Raw genomic sequence first — 25,225 nt, 5'->3', positions numbered from 1 at the left:
AGCAAATGGTCAGATTTACTGACACACTGTAATCTCAGTTCTTTGTTCGGATATTGGTAATATTGCATAATTACAGAGTAAATCTGTAAAGACGCATTTCCTTACTTTAGATTCTTGGACTACTGTAGTCATGTTTTTCATCTTTCCTTATGTCTCTTCATTGGACTTCAGTTGGTTATCATGAACACACCACACTTAACTAGTTTCTGTGGAGAAACAAATTTTATACGATCAGCACAAAATCAATCACCCTTGCTTTTTGTTTCTGTTCAAGTACTGTTGTTCATCTGCTGAAATAATGCCCAGATGCAAGGTTGTCTTTAAAAGATGCTCTAGCTTTTTTTGTTCTTCCTAGTGTGGACACTGGTTATTTGTTGTGAAGTGAATCAGCAATCCAGTGTAAATTAGTCAATTGAGTAATCACATTGATTTATTTTCAATTTAGTCTTACCTTTTTTTACGTGAAAATATGTGTGCCTTGTGTGGTGGTATACTATTTCATATGTTTCCATTTATGGAGGGTTAGCCCTGGGATCTTGTTCTTGCAGCTGCTCGTATAGGAATTACATGCATTCCACAGTCTTACCATATTTTTTTGTATTCTAGCACCCATCTCACTTTCATGCACCTGATGATCAATGTAAATCTTATTTAACTGATTTTACTCTGGTACAAATTCTAATCAATTGTCTTTTTCTAATGGATATGGGCTAAATTAAAACCAAACCTGAGATGCATGTTTTCATTGTGTTAGCAGTTTAGTACTACAGTTAAATAATTTTCAAGCAAAGGTATCAAGTTGGCCAAAGTACAAAATAATAATAATAATTAAAAAAAATCCCATGATCTGATAGTGCTTCTCACACAGTTTGTCATTACACAGTGAGTTTGAAGCTCTGGGTTTATCACTGGAAACCTTTTTCATCCAGTTGCATAAAGCTGATGCTCTGAATGAGTAAAAATCAAATCAGGTTGAAAATTAAGTCTGGTTTAAGTTTCATTCTGAGTGCACAGGGATGGTAAATATAATAGATTTATAACTAAAACATGATTTGTTTTGATTCAGATGTAAACTGTATTTTGATAAACTGACATGTCATTTCCAATGACTATATCCATTTGTTGAATCATGTACACCATACTGTTTGATATTTCTATATAAAGCTCTTGATTGAATATAATCTTGCAATTTTAACTAAGATTGTATAATTTTTCCACTCATAACTGCTTTCCTGCCATACATAACATGCCATTTCAAGCTGACTGTTTCATTACACTAAGTTTAAATTTTTTTTTTTTTTAATTTTATTACATATAACTTACAAATGGCTTTACAACAGCTGGTCTACATAGTGGACTCTTTTTTTAGTTGGGGTCTGTGAGGTGCTATCACTCCTCCTGCTCCATATGTGTATAGGAGGCCCCTGGGGGAGACTGTAATGCCATTGTTTTCATCTAACCTATATGATATAGTGTCTTTGCTTTTCTGCTGCCTGGCCAAGTTCAGGAGTAAGATCAGAGTGGACTGGTGATCCGATTTGCTGAGTTAAAGAATCTCAAAGGTATAATGGGATGGCTTCTTTAGGTTCTGTTCGAGGAGAATTTCTATCTTTTCATAGAATCATAGAATATAAGGGTTGGAAGGGACCCCAGAAGGTCATCTAGTCCAACCCCCTGCTCGAAGCAGGACCAATTCCCAGTTAAATCATCTTTGTCTATGAGTACAGTTTAGAATTGCTTTTTGACCTCTTAATGCTCCAGGATACCCAAGTCTTGTCAGTGAAATAAAGTATATTTTTAATCTTTTGTCCTCTAATAAGGTGATGGTTACTTTCACACGTGTCCGGATCAGGAATATGTGTGTGAGCAATTTTACACTGGATTATTGCAATGCACACCGCATGAAGTTACCCCTGAAAGCCCATCAATGTTTGCAGCTGGTGTAAAACACCACTGCTTGTCTGTGGGGAACAGTAGCTGCAAGGAGCTGCGTAGCCCCTTTTTTTGGATAAATGCATTGGCTTCCTTCTTGATTCAAATTAAATTCAAGTTGCTGATTTCAATCTATAAAGCTGTATATGGTTTGAATCTTGGATATGTAGAAGGCTCTTGCTTTCCCCAGTACAGCCGCAGTAGTTGCGAGAAGCTAGAGCTCAAGAGGCTCAGCTACAAATGTCTGGGGCTGGAAACTGTTTTCTCGGGACAGGGCCCTGGACTCTGGAGTTTGCTCCCTTTGCCCCCCAAAAAGGATGGAGATGGCTGAGTTTGCTGCTCTTGAGCAAAGTGCATGGCTCATATATATAATTTGTCTGGTTGGTTTGTTGGGTAACTTTGAGTGGCAGTCAATTATTATTATATATCTGCTTGAAATTATGTATTTAAAAGGAAATTTTGAGGATGAAAAATGTGTCCATAATACTTAGCTGCAGTATAATATCTCAGTAGAAATAAATGCTGTCCACTTGTGCCCACCACCAAACTATACACCCTAACTATAAAGTGGCGCTCACGTGGAGGCGTCTAAGCTTTTGCCAAAAGTAAAGCCAAAGAATAATCTAAACAAAACTTACAAACTAACTCTCCCCCTCCACTTCTGTTCGCCACCCAAAAACTAAGAAAACCACTTACTCAGCCTTGTCTTGAATGAGACCAGTGAGGCATTCCGGTATATAAAAACGTGAGCATGTCTTAAAGTTACCATGCCTCCTCTGCTGCCTATCTCTTGAGATTTTACCATGGGATCATCAGTAGATACAGCCTCAGTGCTGTGATGGGAAAGCAGCTGATAGTCCCTCAGGCAGACTGGCCCTATACTGTACAAATTATAACACCTGGACATCTTAAGAGAGTCTTGCAGACCACCTCCTCTCCTATCTATGATCACATATCTCTGTGGCAGCTACAGTAATTGAAAAGTGAATCTCTCTTCTTGTTCTCTTCATTTCCCTACACGTGCTCCCTTCTGTTTGGTTCCCTTTTTCCCTGGATATGCTGCTCAGCCATATGGTCCTCTTTTTCCCTATGCTCCCCTAGTACTTTGTTACTAGGACATGATTCTGCTGTTGGTGACTCCAAGTCCCGGGGGTTCTGTTCCTATTTTTAATACTGTGTAGCAGAGGCCCCTAGTAGAGGCATCTAGTCTGGTTTCTTCAGGTTTCCAGCTGCTCTTACAGACTCTTAACATGAAGGGCCTGAACACCTGTAGAAGTAGCAGGAAATAGAGGGGATCCAGCACCATATGACTAGTCAACAGTTCACAGACCCCAAGTTTGGGAACTGCTGACTTAAATTTTTGGCTAATAAAAGTAAAACCTTAAGCATGTTTGCTGGACTTCATACAGCCAGTGAATCTTGGAGGGTGCAGGTGTTGCTACCTCTTACAAATGCAGACCAAGGGACATCCCAAACCATGTACATTGCAGTAATGTAAAGGGGGATCACAAAGGCATGGCTTACCACTGTGAAATCCACACCCAGAAGGAAAGTTTGCAATTTCCAAATATTTCAGAGCTGGAAGAGGACCACTCTTTGCTGTTGATAAAAGATTGTGGGCTTATGTTTAGCTGGTTAAGAGTAATGATTCAAGGTACTGATTTTTTTATTTTTTTTTTAAATGTGCCTGGGATTAATGTCAGGGTAAAGGTTCCCCCTGCATATATGAAATCCTGATAGCCCTTCATCTTATGGCAATAACTCAGTCTTATCCAGTCAAATCTTTTGAAGTACTGCCTTGTATTTGTTCTGCTGTCTTGGCCAGGCAGTGAGATGGCACGGTCGGCGTTAGAGATTTGAAGAGGTGATATTCTAAAATTGGGGGTGTTATCAATTTACTGAGGACATTTCAGCCCAAGCGTCTGAACTGAGATACAGATATCTTACATATTTACATGTTAAAGAGGTTCTACTGTATGGCCCTTTGACTGTTCCTCTCAAGAACTGAGTACTTCCCTTTGCATTGTAAACTGTTCCGACAAATCCATCCTCCTAACAACCTGTGTTCCACGCTGTGGACCTGATCCCGAAAACTGATCTCCACAGAGAGACAACACCAGGGAACGTTACAATTTGGACCGGTGTTCTGCTAGGTCATTCCAATCCTTGATTCTGGGAGCCAGCCTTACCAGGCTCTGCTGTGAGAACACCCACTCCTGGGCTGTTCATGCACAGCCTCTGCAATGTAAACTGCTCCTTGGATTGTGCAACTGAATGGCACTAGCCAGTATCTCTGGTCCCTGACACAACCCTAGGAACCTCCGTCTTGCAGTGTTCAGTTATGCCTGCTGGACGCTGCAAGCTTATGAGTTCATCAATTTAACAAAGAAATAATATGTACCAGGCTTGTTATCCCACGGGGAGTCTCTGACATGCTTCAAACCAAACGCACTGCTTCAGGTAGAATAAACACAGATTTATTAACTATAAAGATTTTTTTAAGTGATTATAAGTCAAAGCACAACAAGTCGGATTTGGTCAAATGAAATAAAAGCAAAATGCATTCTAAGCTGATCTTAACACTTTCAATGCCCGTACAAACTTCTCACCACAGGCTGGCTGGTTGCCAGGCTCTCCCCTTTGATCAGCGCTTCAGTCACTTGATGGTGACGTCTGTAGATGGAGGTGGAAGAGAGAGGAAGCATGGCAAACGTCTCTCCCTTTTATCATGTTCTTTCTTCCCTCTTGGCTTTGTCCCCACCTTCCCCCTTCAGAGTCAGGTGAGCATTAGCTCATCACAGTCCCAAACTGACCAAAGGAATGGAGGGGGGGGTGACTCACTCAAGAATCCAACAGATCCTTTTGTTGCTGCCTAAGCCAGCATCCTTTGTTCCTGTGAGGCTGGGCTGGGTTTGTCCCATACATGCCCTAATGATATGTGAACTGCCTCTCTGCTCTTGGAGAGTTTTTGCCTGGGCTTATTTTAAGCCATGAAGACACATTTTCAGCCTCATCGCTGTATACATGAAATTACAACCTATAACATTACTGTAACAACCATTTCTATAGCATCACTATAACAACAATGCTCAGTGCATCATGACCCTTCCAAAGACACCCGACACGACAAACTTTGTATTCGATACCACACAATCATTTTACGAGGATGAACATGGGGGGTGTAGTGTGTTCCCACTAGGTACAGAACGTCACAGAGACCCATTCATCCATGCCCATGGAAGTCAGTGGAATTCCACAGGAGTCTACCCCCATAGATTTTCTTGCAGGATTGGGACATAGAATGTCATCCTGCTGACATGAGGGACGCTGGCTTTGCCACAGGGGTGTTGTAGTTATAAAAAAAACACACACAAACATAACTCCACAAAAAAGAGAATTCATACATTATTCCAGAGTTTTAAGCAAACATTACTGTCTGTGTTCTTGCTCATATGCAACCATCGTATGTAAGATGCTTAGTTCCACCAAAGTGTTTGTAGTTCTTTTATATTTTTAATTAAATAGATTCATAGATACTAAGGTCAGAAGGGACCATTATGATCATCTAGTCCAACCTCCTGCACAATGCAGGCCACAGAATCTCACCCACCCACTCCTGCGAAAAACCTTACCTATGTCTGAGCTATTGAAGTCCTCAGATTGTGGTTTAAAGACTTCAAGGAGCAGAGAATCCTCCAGCAAGTGACCCGTGCCCCATGCTACAGAGGAAGGCAAAAAACCTCCAGGGCCTCTTCCAATCTGCCCTGGAGGAAAATTCCTTCCCGACCCCAAATATGGCGATCCGCTAAACCCTAAGCATATGGGCAAGATTCACCAGCCAGATACCCAGGGTCCTTTATATTAAAAACTTACCACCCCATCCCACAAAAATCCAGTTATTCTAGACTCTAGAGAATTAATGTGACAAATATTAGTACTAGCTATAATTTTCTGTAGATGGGGAGAGCACATCTGGGACTGAGCAACTTAAGTTAACTAAAGCCTAAGGGTGTGGTGTTTTTTTGTTTTTTTTCATATCCATAGGTCACTTGTCACTATGTATTGCTTTCTTGGTTCCACTTTCTCTCCTGTTTACTTTATTGTCAATAAAGTAAATAACTATGATCAGAAAAATTTGCTTGTGTCACAATACATTCATCTGTCAGCATCTCCCTTCATAAAACTCATTGCGTTGGAATGTGCAGTTTACCATGACCTACAAGAGATTGAACCTTGTGGCAAAGCCACCTTGTTTATTTGTACAATTTATTTACTAGGTGCTTTTGGAGGATTTGGGACAACTACCACCGCTCCTGGATCAGTATTTAGCTTTTCTGCTCCTACCAACACAGGCACCGCTGGTGAGATGCCATCATTTTGATTTAGAATTAAACTTAGCATCAGTCTTTTAGAAGTTTTATCTCTTTTTGCTGTTCATGTGTAATTCTTCTATTTATCTTTGATTTTCTCCCCTCCTCTAAGGACTGTTTGGTGCTACCCAAAACAAAGGTTTTGGATTTGGTACTGGTTTTGGCGGAGCAGGAACTGGTACCGGCCTAGGTACTGGTTTAGGAACTGGGTTAGGCTTTGGAGGATTCAGTACCCAACAGCAGCAGCCCAGTAAGTACAAAGACTTCTTTATTTCTTTTAAAAGCTAATGTTAGTAAGCAAAATATCTCTTGCTCATCGCTCCTGAGTAATCAAAATATTAGCATGAGTTTACTTGAGTAATGGGCAAATAATAGAAAATTCTAGCAACCTAATATATTAAGCTGCTTTTTTGTGCCCCCAGAACCATCAGTGAAGGGTTTAAAGATCTCTGCACCCTTCATAGTCTAAGCCTTTTACACAGAGCACCAGAACCTGAAGGGGGAGATGAGGCAACTAAACCTCACTCACAGCACTAAATTCACCTCCAAGCCCCATATCTCAGTAGTGCTCTGTTGTGGAAAAAAAAGACCAAATAGCCTTGACATTTTAATGTGAATGCTTAAAAATTCACCATTTGGCAGGCCCCTCACTTCAAGTACCTCTTGCTCAAACTGCTGCAGGTTTCTCCATGAGAATGAAAAACTTTGGCACATTCCCAGTAGTTTCAAGATGTACCAGTAGAGTGTCCATCCCCTTGGACCAAAAAAAGAGATGGATCACTTACCTTTTGAGTTATCTGCTACCTGTCTTGCTGATGCTGTACACTGTCTGTCTTCAACAAGGGATCTCATGAAAAAGCTGGAAGAGCAAGAGTTCTGTAGAGCATCCTGGAGAGTGTTGTCCTTTTGCAGTTAGGGATGTAAAATAGTAAACAGTTAACCAGTAAGCATTAGTCTTCCCGGTTAACCCAGCTAACCATTAACCCCTGGCCTCGTGGGCGGGCCCCTCTCCCTTTAATCAGTTAACCGGGTAAATGATATAATTTAAATATCATTTAAAAAGTTAACGGATTAACATTCCTGTTTGCAGCATAATACCCAGGTACCTTCACAATGTGCCTCAGGATGGCCTTTGCTTTTCTGTTGGCAATGTAGCCATCCTTACTGCAGAGCAAGCTAAATCCTATGGTAAGGTAGTTCTTTTCCAAGTTTAATATTGCCCGCCCTTTCCAAGAGGGATAGCTTTGGGAATAGCCTAGATCAGGGCATGGGTTCCATGTCTTAACAAGGAAAAACTCTGTATGAGTGTGGACATGTCTTATCCAAGGGTCTCTATAAATCAAACAGAAATTTCAGCTCGTTTCTCTTTATCTACAAAACATGTAGGTTAAATTCTAATGGCACTTGGCCTTTCATTCCTTATTTGAAAGAGACCAAGAGAACCAGGCCAAACTCTTTGAGACATTGCCCAAAGGATCGGCCCATAGCAAGAGACTTGCTTGCAGTTCCTGGCTGCGTGGGGCAACATTGCTTCTGAACATAGCTCGCTTTTTGTAGTGACTTTATAAACTGAATTATTTTCCTCCCCTGCCTCCTGAAGCAGTCACATCCCATCTTCCTTCCTTTCCTGTAAAGAAGGAATCAGTTTAGAGCACCATCAACTGTCGATTTCAAATTCAGGCAGTGCTCCCTTTTGGCCCCAGCTTAAAAGGTTTACAAAAGTCTGTTCCATTTATTTTTTTGGTCTCCAAGAAGTGTGGGTTGATCCAACAAATTCTGGATAGTGGAGCATAAATGTATCAAAAAGGAATCCAGCACATTGGTGATCGCTGTTGTCAGTCCAGGAGACTTCTGAGCATCTTGGTTATAGCATGCATATCTGCACAGCCCCATTATAGGAGCCCTCAGAAATACCTACGCTTTACCTTGGGATCTCCATGTGTCGTATTGGTCCCTTTTTTTGGTTTAGCATTGGCACCAAGAATCTTTACCAAGTTGATGGTGGCAGTAACAGCATCATGAGAAAGGAAGGAATTGATTACAGATTTGGTTTAAAGAAAAGTCAGGATATGTATAGATCTATGATCTGCTGACTGCTTTACTGTGTCACAATAACAGATGTACCGTTCAGATTTTAAAGCATCCAAGAATGTTTATCCAATCATGTCTATATTTACCCATTTGAGGGATCTCTTTTTAAAAGGTGTGCCTCTATGTAATTGAATGTCAGACAATTCCATCATCACTTTTAAGAAGGGTAGGGGGTAATAATGTCATTCAGAAAATCAAACTTTGTGCTTTATTATTTACCCACTGACTTCTTGGTGTCTTCCCCCCCCTCCCCGCCCCCCAAATGCACAAGAAGCTCTAGTATGGTGTGCATTAATCAGTTAATCTTTCTTTCTTCCTCAAGAACTGTGTGTTTTCTGTATCTGATTTTAGCATTAGGTGGCTTGTTCAGTCAGCCCACTCAGGCACCTTCCCAGTCCAACCAGCTGATAAACACAGCCAGTGCACTTTCTGCTCCCACTCTCTTGGGAGATGAGCGAGATGCTATTTTGGCAAAGTGGAACCAGTTGCAAGCCTTCTGGGGGGCAGGCAAAGGATATTTTAACAGCAACATTGCTCCGGTGGAGTTCACGCAGGAAAACCCATTTTGCAGATTTAAGGTATGATACTTCTGGTATTTATCAGAGTACTTATTCTGAGACTATTTGCAGTCTTCTGTTTTAATCCTAAATGCATCATGGGAGTTGCTTAGAATTAGCAATAGCTAAATTATGTAACATAGTATGTTCTTCAAGGTAATGTGTCCCATTCTAATATGCCTGGGACAAAGCTCTGAGTGGCGTGGTTGCTGAAAATCTAGGCCCTGATGAAGTATTACAAATGACATGCATGCTTATGTGAGCTATATGACAAATAAAATATTCCAGGATAGTGTTAGGAGAATTAAGGTCACTAACCATCCAAGATGAGCACTAATCTATTAGAAATGCATTTCTTCTGGTGCAGATCACTTAAATAGTAACACTTAAAATTCTTTCAAATTTTTAAGCTTTAGAAGACCAGGATATTAGGGTTTTTTTTGAGATCCAGAACAGCAAACTTAATGTTGCTCCCTGCATCAACCTCAGCAACAGGAGAATGTTTTCTAAATTTGGCCTGCCCATATTCTCTTCTGCATCAGCAAATTCAGGCCAGCTTATTCTGATTTGAACTCATCTGCTTTTATCCGCAGGAGTCTTTAAGTTGTCCTTATGCCTTGTCCCAGTTTCCAGTTCTGCTGTGTCAGCAAAGAGTACAGGGTTCCTCATCCTCCACAGACCTGATGATGCTTACTCTAGCTCAGCTACAGGTCAATTAATGGACATATCAAAGACAGTAATAAGCCTAGCTTTCTGTACACATTTGAGATACTTCCCTAAGAGAAGCAGTTTTTACTCTGAATATTGATGTAGTTCGTTGTATAATTAAGGCTGGATTTGACCTACAAGTCACAGAATATTAGAAATGTTCTAAAACTGAACCTATGTATAGTAAATACATAAAGGGGTGTAAAACAAGATGGCAGGTATTTGTCTGTCTTCATAATGTATTTTATGGTGCAGTCTACTAATAGGAGCTTCTTGTGGGAAACTTGACACTTTTGAGCAATCACTTTAATATAGGTATAAATTCTAAAAGTCTTACACCCACTTATAAGAGGACTGCTCTTAACAGAGAGCTACGAGTGCTTTCTGCAAATTATACAATACACTTAATCTTTCTCATAAATTTAGCTTTTCATTAATTCTGGGAAGTGCATTTCTGTGCTATATATTTAATCTTATTTGTCCTAGGGCCTTGAGTATTGCCCTGGGTTGATTCAGGCTGATGGACTTTTTGTACACAAGTGAAATTGCTTTGAGGGAACTCTTGCTGAATCTCGTTTGACTTTCTCTTCTAAGAATGTAGAGCGTATACTGACACAAGAGTTGTAAGTGCAACAATGCATCATATATTAAAGATCCATTTGTAGCCCCTCCATGCAATTCACTGTCTTTGCTATATTGTATCAGGAGATCTCAATGACTTGCCCCAGGCAGAGAATGGACATTTCTGAAAATTTACCTTTTTAAAAACTTAAACTAAAAACATGCGTTAGAGTACAGTCTGTCATTTTAGAAGTTCTGTGAGTGTTCTCTCCTACACCCATGTCTTGATGTATCCCACTTTCAGGTGAACCTTTAACAACATCCAATTTGGCTTTTTCCACAGGCTGTGGGCTACAGTTGCATGCCCAACAACAAGGATGAAGATGGCCTGGTGGTCTTAGTCTTCAATAGAAAAGAAGCAGACATTCGAAACCAGCAGCAGCAGCTAGTAGAATCACTGCACAAAATTTTGGGAGGAAACCAGACCCTTACGGTCAACGTAGAAGGTGTTAAAACACTGCCAGATGATCAGTACGTGAATATCTTCTTGTGCAATTTTGCCCCCTTCGCTATTTGGTTTTCTCTGCGTGTATAATGTGTTGGCTCTCTTAAGGTCAATCTGCTTCAGTACAAAGCTTCTGCTGAAACTCCTTTTAAGAGTCTTATAGGGATATTCAAATATATGTTTGTTTGTATTCTCAATATAGTATCATCTGTGTTCTTCGACGGTATCCATTTTTGTGTACAGGTTTTGGCCTATTCTGTTTTTTTTTTTTTTCCTTCCCCCCCTTTCGTTTCTTTCCACTGTTTCTTTCGGATCACTAAATCCGATTTCCTTGGTTTATATGGCATTTGTATCACCAGTGAGGCCAGTAAAGTTCTGGCAATAGAATAATCTTGTGATTCCTCTGCTCCGCAGCAGTGCAGGAAAAATCAGGGGATATGCGTAGTGGTTACTGCAACTGGGTTAAATGCACTAAATATTTTAGAAAGCGGAGGGCATTCCTCACCAGTAAGATACTTGAGGTAGACAGTGGTGGTGTTTGTGTTTGGTTTTTTTGGGGACCAGTGCTGACAAGGTATTCTAGCATTTGAGCCAAGAAATATTTGCTTCGGAATTAAGTCTGCTTACTGACTGTTACTGGCTACTTCTGCCTGTGGTGTGCCAGAGGACTGTTTACACTGGACTGCTTTAAGTATTTCTAACATCCCCATGACAGTAGGCACCTTTTGGCTGTTACCATCCACACACTTGCTAAACTTAGAGCAAAGACTCCACTTTATCCTGACATATAGACTGATTTGATGTATGAAAAGACACGAGATGTGATACTCCAGTATCCAGTTCTTTTTCCTCCAATGATAGAATTTGGGCTGGTTCTAGGGATGGGTGAGCAGGGTCGTCACCCTGAGCACCAACTTACTGGTTGCTTTTCTTCTTCTTTGCTTTGATTAGGCACACTTCCCACTCTCCTCTACTCCTTCCCTCTCTCCCCCTGATTGGTTGGCTGTCCTTTTCTTTTGCTTGGCCACTGTGGAGGGGCATGCTGATGTTTTCTGCCCTGGGTGGGCTAGGCTAATGTAATTTAGGAAGATATGTGCATGATATCCTGTTCATTTTCCTTTGTTCCCAAAATGTGAACCCTAGTGGTTTCTAATATGCACTGACAATGCATCTGTGTGTAGATATTTTTAAAGCTGTATAATTTTGTAGTTCAGTTATATTTCATTAAACAAGTATTTGACTTCTGAACAATTGATTAATGTTTGTGGTTGTAATTCTGAATGTGATGCTCACTTTTTTGTTTGCTATATTAGTCACCAGTAAATATTTTCAGCTTTTTTTTTTTTAAATAGACTGGAATGTATTAATTTAAAATAATGATGCTGTTCTGTTCGTCGGTTGGCTCCAGGCTTATAATTGTATTTCAGTTGTTGTTTCTGTAAACCATTAACTGATCTAGGGTACTTGTATTCTTATAGTTTTCTTTTCTGTTGCATTTGCTTGTTCAGGACTGAAGTTGTCATTTATGTTGTTGAGCGGTCACCAAATGGGACTTCAAGGAGAGTTCCAGCCACAACCCTGTATGCTCATTTTGAACAAGTTAACATAAAAACATCACTGCAGCAGCTTGGAGTTACCCTTTCCATGGCCAGAACAGAACTTTCTCCAGCACAAATCAAACAGCTTCTACAGAATCCTCCTGCTGGTATGTACTGGAGTGTTGCATTAGTTGGTAAACAAGCCCTTCCACGTTCTCCAGGTGTCCGAGAGTAAGTGACTGGAAAAAATGACATTTTTAATCAAAGGAGTTTTTAAGCTGACCGTATGTACTAACATGTCTGTTCCAAATATTTCTAACCCTTCCAACAAAGTAACTTTATTTTTCTCAGTTGATGAGATACAAAGTTATGCAAATAATTAATACGGGGTAGACAATAGTGTAAACCAAACTGTAAGAGTCTTAAATTAGTTCAGTTCATCTTATTAACTGCTTCATTGAGTCCAGCAAAAGTGATATGCCAGGACAGTAACTTTTGCAGGTAAAATAAACACCATAGGGTCCTGTATTCACTCCTCCCAACTTTCTGAGTCACTCGGCCAATACACATCAGTACATGTGCACAGATGGTAATTGTATCCCTTTAGATGAGTGCAGTGACCTTTTTGACTGCTCATTTGTTCACTTGCAATATCATAGATACTTAGCTTCTGTTTGCTGGTCTGTGGCCTAAAGAGAATAGTTTGTAGGATCTTCTCACACTTAAATATGTGTACATTTGGAATAACTCTTTGCCTGCTCTCCAGGTTCAAAAATCTCAAATTGTCTGTTTTTGGCTTAGATAAGTTGCCTGTGTTCTGGATGTGTGGGGTTGTGTAATTTTTCTTTTTTTTTGTGGTGGTTTTTAAAGGCCAAAAATAACATTAAAGATTGAAGTCTATTTTAATCTTTCATTCCATAGCTGGAAATCAGGCTCTTTGGTAGCAAAATTAGGATAAAAAATTTTTAACTAAGGGAATCGATTTGAAATCTAATCCAATTTCAAAAAATGAATTCAAAATAGCGTTATGTACTATACCTGTGGTTCTGCTATCACGTTCTGCCATTTTTAAATGATTTTTCTCTCCCCTATTGCTATGTGAAAGACTCACAAAAAGGGGGAAACTGACTATATGGGGACAAAGTCTGTTCAATGCACAAAGTAACAACTTCTGCTCCATCTTTTTCAGATATAGTAACTAACTACTGATCTGTGTTTTGGAATACATTTTGGTTTTTAGAACTGCTTCTTTATTTTGTGCAGCTAACGAAGCTTTAGCATAATTGAATCATTGGCACCTTGTGCTTCTCCCATCTGTTTACCTTATGCGTAGACTCTAAGCTCTTTGGACGTGAACAGTCTTTTGTGTAGGAACCCAGCACAACAGGCCCCTTACTGGAACACCTGTGCGTTACTGGAATACAGGGAAAATCGGCTGCCTTGCTGGGCAGGTCAGGTCAGGTGCTGTGTCTTCCCCTCCTTCCTCCCCCCTCCCCCCCGTGCCATGTGCTGCTCCTGCCCTCTGCCTTGGAGCTGCTCCCGGGAGCCACCTGCTTGCTGTGAAGGGGTGGGGGGTGAAGAGGGGTGCTGATGTCAGGGTGTCCCCCCTGCTCCTGTACCCCGTCTCCACAGAGAAGGGGGGACAGGGCTGAGGATGGAGGGAGCTTGCTGGCAGCAGCTGCTGTCTCAACTTGCTGATCTACTTAAAAAAGCAGTGTACTTAGAGTGATGTCGGCATACTTAAAGGGGCAATGTGCATGTCTGTCTGTGTCTCACACACATGCACCCCCCGGCACTTTGGAAAGTGGAGGGAGTAGTGTGCTCCAGTGGGATAGCGTGGGTTCATCATACTCGGTTTCCGCAGGGAATGTTTGCAGCCACTGCCATGCATCTGTTGTGTCTCCTCCCTCCATTCGTGCTGCCTTGTAGAGTGTGAGGCTCCATTAACAACATGTTAACCCTTGAGGGCCCAGCCGAGTACTAGTTCATCATTTAGCAGTAAGGTATTCCCTGGGAAATATCCCACCCTCGGACTTCACCACCTCAACCAAGGTTCACAGTCATCATGGCTGTGTACAGTATTCAGTTGTTTAAAACTTACACTCTGTGTGTGTGTGTGTGTGTGTGTAATGTCTTTTGTCTGACAAAAAAAATTTCCACCTAACCCCCATTAATTCTTATGGGGAAATTGAATTTGTTTAACACTGTTTTGCTGAAAGTAGCATTTTTCAGGAATGTAACTACAACGTTCAGTGAAGTTACTGTACTTGTATGAGGGGAACAGAAATACTATTTTTGGAATAAATATTAAGTGAGCACTGTACAGTTTGTATTCTGTGTAATAGAAATCAGTATTTGAAAATGTAGAAAAACATCCAAAAATATTTAATTTCAATTGGTATTGTTTAACAGTGCGATTCATTTTTTAATCACAATTAATTTTTCTGAGTTAATATGTGAATGAACTGTGATTAATCGACAGCCCTAAAAATATTTAATGGCTAGATCTTTCTTTGATTTCCCGTTTGCCAGCTCAGCAGCAATGATGGAGCCAAATGAAGTCTTTCCATCGCTTTGTCTTATACCAGATTTGCAGCTTATTTAATCATAAAATTGCTATATAAATATTCATTAATATACTGGAAATAATGGCAAAATAAGTGACATCCTGACTGAACTGATAAGAGGTTTCCAAAGACGTCTTGTGTGTTTGATTTTGATGTTGTCATTTGTTTAACACACAATGTAGTTGCTTGTACTACTATTTTTATCTTCCTTTTGGACCAGATTTTGGTGGTCTCCTGACAGCTTTAAGGAATCTTTCTTTCTGATACTTAATTTTTTTTAATCACCATTTTCACTTTCCTTTCATGTCTCTCTACCAGTGAGACAGCTTGACAACTGTTCTTTGGCCCGGATATTTCTACAAAACCTGGGCCCAAGCCTTTTTAGTAAGCTGAATTAATAGCTTGAAGATTCAGTTTCACAGCTGATTTTAGTGTGGCTCTTTCACATGCATTATTAAATCTGATCACTTACCAGCCATGTGATGTGAAAACTATTGAAGCACTGTTGAGATTGTCCTTAGGGAAAGAATTTCCATTTTCTCTTGTAGGTGTTGATCCTATTATCTGGGAACAGGCCAAAGTGGATAATCCTGATCCTGAAAAGTAGGTCTGGTTCTTTTTTGTGTTTTGTTCTTTTGTAAACATGGATCTGTGGTGTGAATTTAGCCTTAAAAACCAAACGCTTTCTAAAATAACTTTCAGGTAACTTTAGGAGATATTTTAGGGGTACAGCTGTATAATGTGATAACTACAAGGTAGGTAATGAGAGGGTTGCCACAGAATCACAAACAAAATCTCCCTCACAAAAATGCCACTTTAGTAAATCTGCCTCTAGGACCCAGGGGAAGGAAAGACACTCACTCAGCCCCCTCTGCGGCTCCTTCCTTCCCTCCCTCCCTCTCTCCAGGGGTGGCAGGTTTGTATAACTTTTGGTGGTGCCTAGAACAGGTCCAAGTCGTGTGTGTCGTTGTGTGTCGTGTCGTTCCCGCCCCTACCTGCCTTGTAAGCCAATATACAGTAACTCCTCACTTAAAGTAGTCTCGGTTTACGGTGCTGATTTTTTGAGGGGGTTGCAAATGGCAGAAGGCTGTAAGTTCTTGCTCTAGGGTATATGTTAATTGTTTGGAGTTGTTAGCTCGCTATATCTGTGAACTTCAAACCAGCACATTTCTTGGGGTCAACCCTACCCTGCTAGTCCTGCAACTCTAAATAAACGTCATTGCCTACACTGTGGGGATGAGTGGTGAGGACTTTTGAATGTAACACCCATAATTACAGTGACTTCTCATTCTTGTAATGAACAGAGTCTGCAATTCAGGAATATATTGTTAAATATAGCTGTAAATCTTGAGTTGTTTAATAACCAAACACTTCTGTTCCTGTAGGCTTATCCCTGTACCAATGGTAGGTTTCAAAGAGCTGTTGAGAAGATTAAAGGTCCAAGAGCAGATGACTAAGCAGCATCAGACCAGATTAGATGTAAGTGTTAACTTGACACCATTCGTTTTGAACATGGTTGCAGACAATAGATTTAGCACTCGAAAAGTGTGACTCTTGTGGCTTTGTAAATCCTGATTTCCGACTGCTGAGAACTAATCTGGGAAGTATTAACACTGAGCAATACACCCATGGCTGGCCTGGGTCAGCTGACTCCAGCTCATGGACTGTAGAGCTGTAAAATTGCTGTTTTAGATGTTTGGGTTTGAGCTTTGGGACCCCACAAGGAGGGAGGGTCCCAGACTCCAACCTGAGCCTGAATGTCTACACAGCAATTTTTAGCCCTGCAGCCTGAGTCTGGAGTCAGTCAGCTGACCTGGGCCAGCTGCAGCCATGTCCTGCATCTTTTATTCCAGGGTAGACAAACCCATAGACACTTGTATCTGTGCAGTTATGAGCATTTATGAATTTAGAGTAATGTCTTTTGAGTAGGTGACTTGCAGTTCCTGTTTCAGCTTCAGTTAAGACTACCCTTATGGAAGCTGTTAAGACTTTTGTATATGATTAACAGAGATTTCACACCATGCTACCTTGGAGCGGAAGGCTTATGCAATAGCTGTTCTCTGGTTTGTATGAATATCTTCTCTCTCATCTGCTCACTTGCAAGAGGAGAATTATCAGCTTTTTGGCTAAGACAGTCTAAATCTACTCTTTTAGTTCAGGCATTTTCAAAAAAGTCTCCAAATTAGGCACCCCATTTGACCTGACTTCCAATGAGTGGGGTGCTTGAAAATTCAAGCCGTAGTACCTGACACTGCCTCAGTTTGGGGAGCGTATATTAGGCACCGATCCCCTAGTGATGGATATGACTAGAACAGATACTTTCACTTTTTGAAGGGACATGAGTGGGAAGGGGGTAAGGACACTGACAGAATAAAGCCCCCTCAGCTGCTCTCCTGCTCAGGATAAATATTTAAAACTTTCAGTTAATTACATACAAAACAGAATGATGGTAAGGGCAGAGATGGGCTGCAATAGACCCACTTATTAAATAAGGGGGTATGACGGCATTCTTACATTATGAACTACTCATCTGATTCTCTCTGCAGGTGTTTTCAAATATGGCCCCTTTTCCTTTAGGACTGATCATTGTTTTGAAACTCTGATGGCAGGGGAAACGAATGCTGCTGCTGCTAGTACATGCTTACACGCAGGAAAATCTTTTTTTGTTTTTTTTATAAAAAGATTAAATTAAATTTTTGGATGGCCACCAGCTGCAACCATGTTTTTTTCTTTCAGATAATATCAGAAGATATTAGTGAGCTGCAGAAAAATCAGACCACAACTATGGCAAAAATAGCACAGTACAAGAGAAAACTAATGGACCTTTCTCATAGAACCTTACAGGTAACACTTGGACGCAGTGAGTAATCTGATGCATGTTCCACTGGCAACAGAGTGGACTTTTTTTTTTTTTTTTTAACAGCTCTATTTCCCATTCCTGTTTCTTTTTCAATTTGTGTGCAAGTCTCCCTCTCATGAACATAAGAATGGCCCTACTGGGTCAGACCAAAGGTCCATCCAGCCCAGTATCCTGTCTATTGACAGTGGCCAATGCCAGGTGCCCCAGAGGGAGTGAACCTAACAGGTAATGATCAAGTGATCACTCTCCTGCCATCCATCTCCACCCTCTGACAAACATAGGCTAGGGACACCATTCCTTACCCATCCTGGCTTATAGTCATTAGTGGACTTGACCTCCATGAATTTATCCAGTTCTCTTTTAAACCCTGTTATAGTCAAGATCAGAGACTTACCAGAAAAGCTGCCTAACTTTGTGGGAAAGTTGTCCTATTGGAACGAGTCAGGTTGTGTTGTTTTTAAATCCAATTTTAAGTAATTTCAGATCCTGTACCTGCCCCAACTCCTACCAATTCATGACTCTCTTTATAAACTCCTTTCCCTAGTAGGCTCATGAAACTGAGTGTACACTGTGCAGATAGAAGCACAAATTAATCTGAAATGGCAATTTTTTTTTACAATCCCAGTTAATATGGTTACGGTGATAGTGGCTTGCTGGTTGATTGGATTTATTATTCTCTTGTTCGTGTGGTTGGTTAGCTATATGGCAGTTCTAAACTTCCTTCTGTAAGAAATCCCTAATCTCCATTTGAGTAAAATGGACAAATTAATTTTCTGTAATACCTGTAACTTGCTTTAAGATAGATCTGGAAGATCTATCTTAAACATTTTTTGCTCTAAAGACAAATACAAGGCAAGAGGGGGAAGTGTAAGGATTGAGTGGAAGGAAGGAGCGTTTGAAGAAGATGAGAGAGAATTTTGTCTGGTGGATGTATTTCAGATCTGTGGGCCAGCAGAGTAGAAGACAACCTGAGTGGGGAAAGTGGAATAGATGTACATGGGAGTGTGGGGTGGGAGACCTCGTGGAAAACATTTCCCCTGTATCTAACGTGCCACAAGTGAAGTAGACGACTGTGGTTTTAAACCCCAGAAACAAATGTACAGGTAGAACATTGTGACTCTGATTTGTATTTTACTAGAAATGGTAAATCCATTTTACTATAGGATATAAATTGAGACACAGCATACAAGTGACACAAGGTAGGTGAGGTAATATCTTTGGACTTCTGTTAGTCCACTAGAAGATATTACTTCACCCACCTTGTCTCTCTGATAGCATGGGAGTGACAACACTGCATACAACATACAAGGCAGCCTTTAGACCCGCCACTCTTCTGTCTGAGACATCTGCAGGAGAATCTTGACATTTGGAGTTTATGCACATAAAACAAGTCATTCCAAAGGTCATAACTTCAGTGGTTCCTTTTGCAGGTGTTAATTAAACAAGAGATTCAAAGGAAAAGTGGCTATGCCATTCAGGCTGATGAGGAACAACTTCGTGTACAGTTAGACACCATTCAATGTGAACTCAATGCACCTACTCAGTTCAAGGTGAGTGAATTATATATAAGCTCTTGCAACAGAAAAGGGCTCTTGGTGTACTTACAATAAAGCTGTAAAATGATCTCCCCAAAGCTTTGTTAAAACCATTTGTAGTTAATGTTTTCTTTCATAGGAAGAATATTGACATTTTCCCTGTTGATTTGAGTCAGCAGACTTGCAAGTCCTAAACCCAATCTTGAAAAAACCCCTTACAAGGTCAAAAACTACACAGCAAGTACTGAAGCAATTTTTATGAACAGTATCAGACTGTTTGTTTACTGTATTGTATCCCCCACCCCTCTTCTTTTTTTAATTCAAAAAAAAAAAAAAAAAAACTATGCAAGAAGCTGAGCCAAAACCTTCACGCTGATGGTACATTTTTCTCTCAGGACTATGGATGTCAGGGGGAAACTGCTTTTCTATCCTAATACATGTGATTCCCATCTATTTTTAGGGTCGACTAAATGAACTGATGTCTCAGATCAGGATGCAAAATCATTTTGGAGCAGTTAGGGCAGAAGAAAGGTACTACATTGATGCAGATCTCCTACAAGAAATCAAGCAAGTAAGTATTCCTTGTGGAGAAATGCATGCAGAATTCTACAACAGCCTGCTTGAGTGGAGGGTGCACAGCTTATGAAAAGATGGAAAACAGTGGTGTTGGAATTGAAGTTTCAGCATGCCTCTCAAGTCTAGAGGAAATTCAGCAACAGCATCAAGCAAATACTAAGAGCTCTGTTCTTCGTAATCCTGTGCAGTGAAGTTGTTTTCCTGTGGTACCCCAAGCAGTCCTCATGCAGGGCTACCCAGAAGTGCAGATTTTGGAAAACCAGTCCTAAGACTTCAGACTCCCTGGTCCACCAGAGAGCCAGGGGGGAGCTGTGGGTGTTCTGCATGATTAGGCTGGGTCTTCCACGCTCTCTGCAGCAGTGCTGTCAACCCTGGAACTCGCTATGTGTTGGCAAAAGTTTAATTGAATCTGCATTTTTCCAACCAGCTCTAATCTTGAGTGAACTCAGAGTGTAGGTTTCAGAGTGGCAGCCGTGTTTAGTCTGTATCAGCAAAAACAACAAAGAGGACTTGTGGCGCCTCAGAGCCTAACAAATTTATTTGAACATAAGCTTTCGCTGAAATGGGTTTTAGCCCACGAAAGCTTATGCTCAAAGGTGCCACAGGTACTCCAAATTTAAATAGTTGAGTGTTTTTTGGTAAGGCACTCAGAGGCCTTCAGGCATGACAGTGGTAAAAATGTATTCTGTTTTGTACAAGTCGTGTAGTTTCGCTTTTAAAAAGTAAACTTATAGCTGTTACAGTAACTTAGTTAGTTTAGAGAGGTTCTGATCTTTTAACCATCAAGGACTGAGCTATAGTTTTGTGTGATAAATGCTACACCTGAAGTGTTTCTTACATTCTTTCTTTAATTATTCTAGCATTTGAAGCAGCAACAAGAAGGCCTGAGTCATTTGATTAGCATAATAAAAGATGACCTGGAAGATCTAAAACTAACAGAACATGGATTGAATGAGAGCATCCCTATCAGAGGAGGAATCTTCAGTTGACTTGTCATAAGCTATTGTTAGGGATGTATCAAATGCATTATCTTGTTTCAGGGTTCACTTTCAAAGGCTGAAACTGACTAGGTTTAAAAAAAATGCATATCTTCCTATAGGATTTTCATAAATGTGGTATTGGCTGTAATCTTTTGGACTAGCAAAGCCTCTTCCATGCTTTTCAAACTTGATGACCTTTGGAAGGTTTAGACTTATAAAGCTGTATATTCTTTCTTAAAAGAAACTGAATCTGTTCAGATACTGTTCTACTACAAAAGTTATGTACTATTGTACATTTTTACAACAGCATTGTTCTTCCATGCAATGCTAAGGAGATCTTGTCTTTCAAGTTTTCATGAACATGAAAGGAATCTACATCACAAAATTATGCATACAAAAACAACTAGGCTGTTGCAAACTTGTACATCACCCTGTAAACATGTTTAATATTATTCATTTATCTGCTGGGGAAAGTTGTGGATTTAGTGTTTGTGTATTGTGACTTTTTTGGACTGCAAGGCTATATTTTTATATCATTTTGCTTATTCAGGAAATAGAATAAAATGTCTGCTTTAAACTGTGTCCTTTATCATGTTGCCTTTTTATTTCTAAAAAGGCATAATTACATTGTTCATTCTTTGGAAAGACAGCTACTTGGAGATTTGTCAAAGGCACTTGTGACTAACAAATCCTGAAATACAGCAGACTGGTGCTACGAAAGAAATCTACCAAGCATCATACTGTAAAAAAATTAAGTTTGCCTGATTTCTTCCCCTGCATTATACTAGCATTACTCTAGATACAGCATTTTGGAATATTTTTTTATAATAAGAAATATGACTCAAACCTGACCGATGTCTGTCTGGGGTTCCTAAACAAGGTGAAAAGTCCTTGGTAAATACCATTACTCTCTGCAAATTCAGGGTCAAATATTGCCTCCATTATTCAGCAAATCCTAGTGAGGTACATCATTTTGTGAAGCTTGGGTGAATCTAGCCCTTGATTTGTTCCAACTGTATGAGCTAACAGTACTTCCAGTGTATTGTTCAAACGTTTTCGCTGTTATGTGAAAGTTTTCACTTTCCTCTGCAGCACTAGTTAGTGGCGATGGGTCAATTACCTGAACCTGTATAGCAGCTCTTAAGTATCTATCTCAGGGGTAGGCAGCCACTAGCCCATGTGCCAAAGGCAGCACGGGAGCTGATATTCAGTGGCACTCACACTGCCCATTCTTAAACATTTTAAACCCCTTATTTACTTTACATACAACAATAGTTTAGTTATATATTATAAACGTTAATGTATTACTGGCATGCAAAACCTTAAATTAGAGTGAATAAATGAAGACTCAGCACACCACTTCTGAAAGGTTGCCGACCCCTCTTGTAAAAGTCTGTCTAGGAGAAAGAGATCCACTAGCTAAAGCACATTTTAGCAAGGTGATTAACAACTGGAGTGTCTTACCCTAGGGATGTGGCAGATTCTTCATCACTTGAAGTCTTTAAAGCAAGACTGGATTTAAAAAAAGAGAGAGAGAACTTCACACGATGGCCTGACTTTATACAAGTCAGACTCTAGCTCATCATCAGTGGTTGCTTCTGGGCTTTAAGTCTATTTAAAAAACAAAATTCCTGCACCCTGTTTTTAGGTTTGTACTTAACACTTCAGCTAGTGCAGATGTTCCTAATAATGCCACTTCACAAACATTGTTAATGATCCTGTAATAGTTTACAGAAATGTCAGTAAATGGGGGTAACAGGCTACACTATACCCTTGCAGAGTGTTAGAATAAATATCTACTTGAGCAACACCTTCCCTCCATTTCCTTTTAAATTACTACTTATTTGGCCAATTCTCATACCAAAAAATGGAACACGGGCAGTAACTCCTAACAACACTGAGAGGTCTAAAATGTAACTCGGTTCTACTTCCCCACAAGTTGTCATAGCTGCTGGCAGGGCCTTTGTTTGTGCTGCGGCTTAGGAGATCATCCAAAGGCATTGCAGCCTGCCCTACTAGCTAACAGCCATCTCTGCTGGGTGGGGCGCTTTATCATCACCATGAGTGTGTTCAATGAGGCGGAAGGCCTCTAGGAACTCGTTGAAGTCTATGTTTCCATCCTTGTTGAAATCTAGGCTGCGGGCCAGGTCACTGATGCCATCAGCTGTGAGCTCCATGTTCATAGGGGAGCTGAACAGCTTCCAGGTCTGGTGGAATTCCTCAAATGAAATAAGCCCTGCAGGGAAGAAACTGGCAATTCAGTTTAGTGACAGTCCTGCCCTCAAATGTGTACAAGAGGCCATGCAGCCCTCCTCTGAGCCTGCCCCTTCAGCAGCACACGGGGGTAGGCAATGGTGCAGTCCTACACAGAACTGGCAGCAGTCAGGAAAGCCATGTTCCTCACTCCATGACGTTGAAATCATTTACTGCATATGCCTCATTTTCCCACGTATAAACTAGTGACAATACTCCATATCTCCATTGAGTGTAGAGGCTAAATTACTCTTTTCCAGCACTTTCTAAACATGTATTAAAGTACTGTTATAACTACTAATGCAGAGATGACAGGCAAAAATGAAGCAAAGGTTTAATGCATTGTGGCAGGAAGGTAGTTCTAAACAGCTGAGATGCACCAGGAGTGAGGGGAGAAGATACAGTGCCCTCTTACAGATAATTTTTTAACAGCATAAAAAATGGCTGTTTACTGGGGGGTTGGGGATAATGGGATTGATACTGCAGGGTAATCTTCACCCATTTTTGTTGATGCTGGCTAGCTGGCCACTCCGCCCAAGGGATTAACTAATGGGATAGATCAAATGTAACCTCAAACAGTTACACATACCTTATTCTTTTCTAATGAACTTATCCAGGATAACTTCATATTACTCTACATGCCTACCACATTTTTCATCTGATGCTCTCAGTGTATTACAATCATTTACTGAATTAAGTTTCAGAAGATCCTGTCAGGTAGTAACCCCATTTTACAGATGGGAAACTGATGCACAGACTGGTTTAAGGTCTCGATCCTACACTCCTGGAAATCATTGACAAAACTACCGTTGTCTTTAATGGTGCATAAGTAATTTGCCATTACAGAAGGTAGCTGTAGCACAACTGGGAACAAAACCCAGATCTCCTGGGTCCCAACAGGGTACCTTAACTACGGAGTCATCCTCAGAGGTAATATCACTTTTGCACTGAGGTCCTACATGAGTCCATTTTCACAGCACAAAGAAGTGATTCATCCACAGTTAGAGTGAACTAGACCCATCCTCAGCTGAACCACAGGGCCATTGTGGTTCCCAAGGACCTTGTTCTAACCATTGATCAAACTGCCTCCAGTTTCTGAGGTTTAACATACAATGAGTGTGAGCCCAAAAGTGAGATGGAACAAAATAGAGAGGCAGGAGGGAAGAAAACACATCCTTACCTGAATGATCGCTATCTATGATCCTGAAGATGGTCTCCAGGTTGGATCTGTTTCGATAAATGGCTTCTAGCAAGCTTGACTGTATGTGCTGGAAGATATAACACGTTTCCTTTTATGATAAAACTTACTACCCAGTCCTAGCATAGGCTGGGATTTCAGGCTTTTGAATAGTGATTCGAGTTGTATTGCATAAATAAAAGCAATTCATCTACACCCGAAAAGAATCGCCCTTTCACATTACCTTGTGCTGCAAACTGAAACATCTAGAAACCCTTACTAAATACTTTAACTGTAGACAGATCTAAATCTTTTGGAGGTGTCTTGACATTTTGATTCTCCTGGGTATGATTCTGCATCCCAGTGTGACCCCCATCTACAAGCACTTAGCAGTATTGTAAGGTGCAAGTGGGTTTGCGTTGAGATATCGGATTACACTACAGTTACGATCTCAGTAATGGGAGGTGAGCCATTCCTAAATCCAGCAACACGTAAACACAATGGCTCAGAGCCACATCACTACAACTGGGATCTGAAAAGCCCTGAACTTCACCAACTCTAAATTCAAACCGGGATCCAGGCCTGCATTTCGCAAGGGGCTAGGTTTTCACACCTCTAATTTTATGGCTTATTCCAAATCTGGATCTAAATATGCCAGTTGGGGCCCCAGTTCTAGTGTTGTTTTTCTTTTCTAATTTTTGGCCCCCTAAGTGGCTTCCTGTGGCATGAAAAGAACCCTAACCAAAAAAAAAAAAAAGCTAATAAAAGGAACACAAATCCGCTCCTACCCTGAACAAAAAGGTTTGGTCCCTACCTACCTCACAGGACTGTTGTGAGGATTAAGGGATTAACTTGCTGGTGTTTAAGGAATAGAAATAAATATATAATTATTAACTACTTGAATAAAATGCTCATTGGCCTGATCTAATGCCTACTGAACACTCAGTGGGCATCTTCCCATCCATTTCAGTGGGGTTTGGATGAGGGCCTACAGAAAGAATTTCTCCTAGGCTTT

General features: G+C 40.5%; 2 protein-coding genes across 3 annotated transcripts in view; one reads left to right on the top strand and one right to left on the bottom strand.

Moving 5' to 3' along the window:
- Positions 1-21,362, top strand: part of NUP54 (nucleoporin 54) — a 29,972-nt gene extending 8,610 nt beyond the window's left edge. For both annotated transcript variants that reach the window (XM_048848100.2, XM_048848099.2), the window contains 11 exons: positions 6,210-6,293; positions 6,415-6,552; positions 8,745-8,971; positions 10,563-10,750; positions 12,233-12,429; positions 15,378-15,432; positions 16,215-16,308; positions 17,566-17,673; positions 19,120-19,239; positions 19,685-19,795; positions 20,661-21,362. In XM_048848100.2, coding sequence (XP_048704057.1) covers positions 6,210-6,293; positions 6,415-6,552; positions 8,745-8,971; positions 10,563-10,750; positions 12,233-12,429; positions 15,378-15,432; positions 16,215-16,308; positions 17,566-17,673; positions 19,120-19,239; positions 19,685-19,795; positions 20,661-20,789 — 1,451 coding nt within the window. In that variant the 3' untranslated portion in view covers positions 20,790-21,362. The remainder of the gene's footprint in view (positions 1-6,209; positions 6,294-6,414; positions 6,553-8,744; positions 8,972-10,562; positions 10,751-12,232; positions 12,430-15,377; positions 15,433-16,214; positions 16,309-17,565; positions 17,674-19,119; positions 19,240-19,684; positions 19,796-20,660) is intronic.
- PPEF2 (protein phosphatase with EF-hand domain 2) overlaps positions 19,548-25,225 on the bottom strand; it is a 39,553-nt gene continuing 33,875 nt past the window's right edge. Inside the window, exons 16-17 of the mRNA XM_048848094.2 lie at positions 24,214-24,301; positions 19,548-23,016 (exon numbers count right to left, since the gene is read on the bottom strand). Coding sequence (XP_048704051.1) covers positions 22,796-23,016; positions 24,214-24,301 — 309 coding nt within the window. The 3' untranslated portion in view covers positions 19,548-22,795. The remainder of the gene's footprint in view (positions 23,017-24,213; positions 24,302-25,225) is intronic.

This window comes from Caretta caretta, chromosome 4, assembly GCF_965140235.1.
Source record: "Caretta caretta isolate rCarCar2 chromosome 4, rCarCar1.hap1, whole genome shotgun sequence".
Lineage (NCBI taxonomy): Eukaryota > Metazoa > Chordata > Testudines > Cheloniidae > Caretta > Caretta caretta.
The sequence above is the reverse complement of the archived record's forward strand: the minus strand, read 5'-3'. Positions and strand labels throughout refer to the sequence as shown.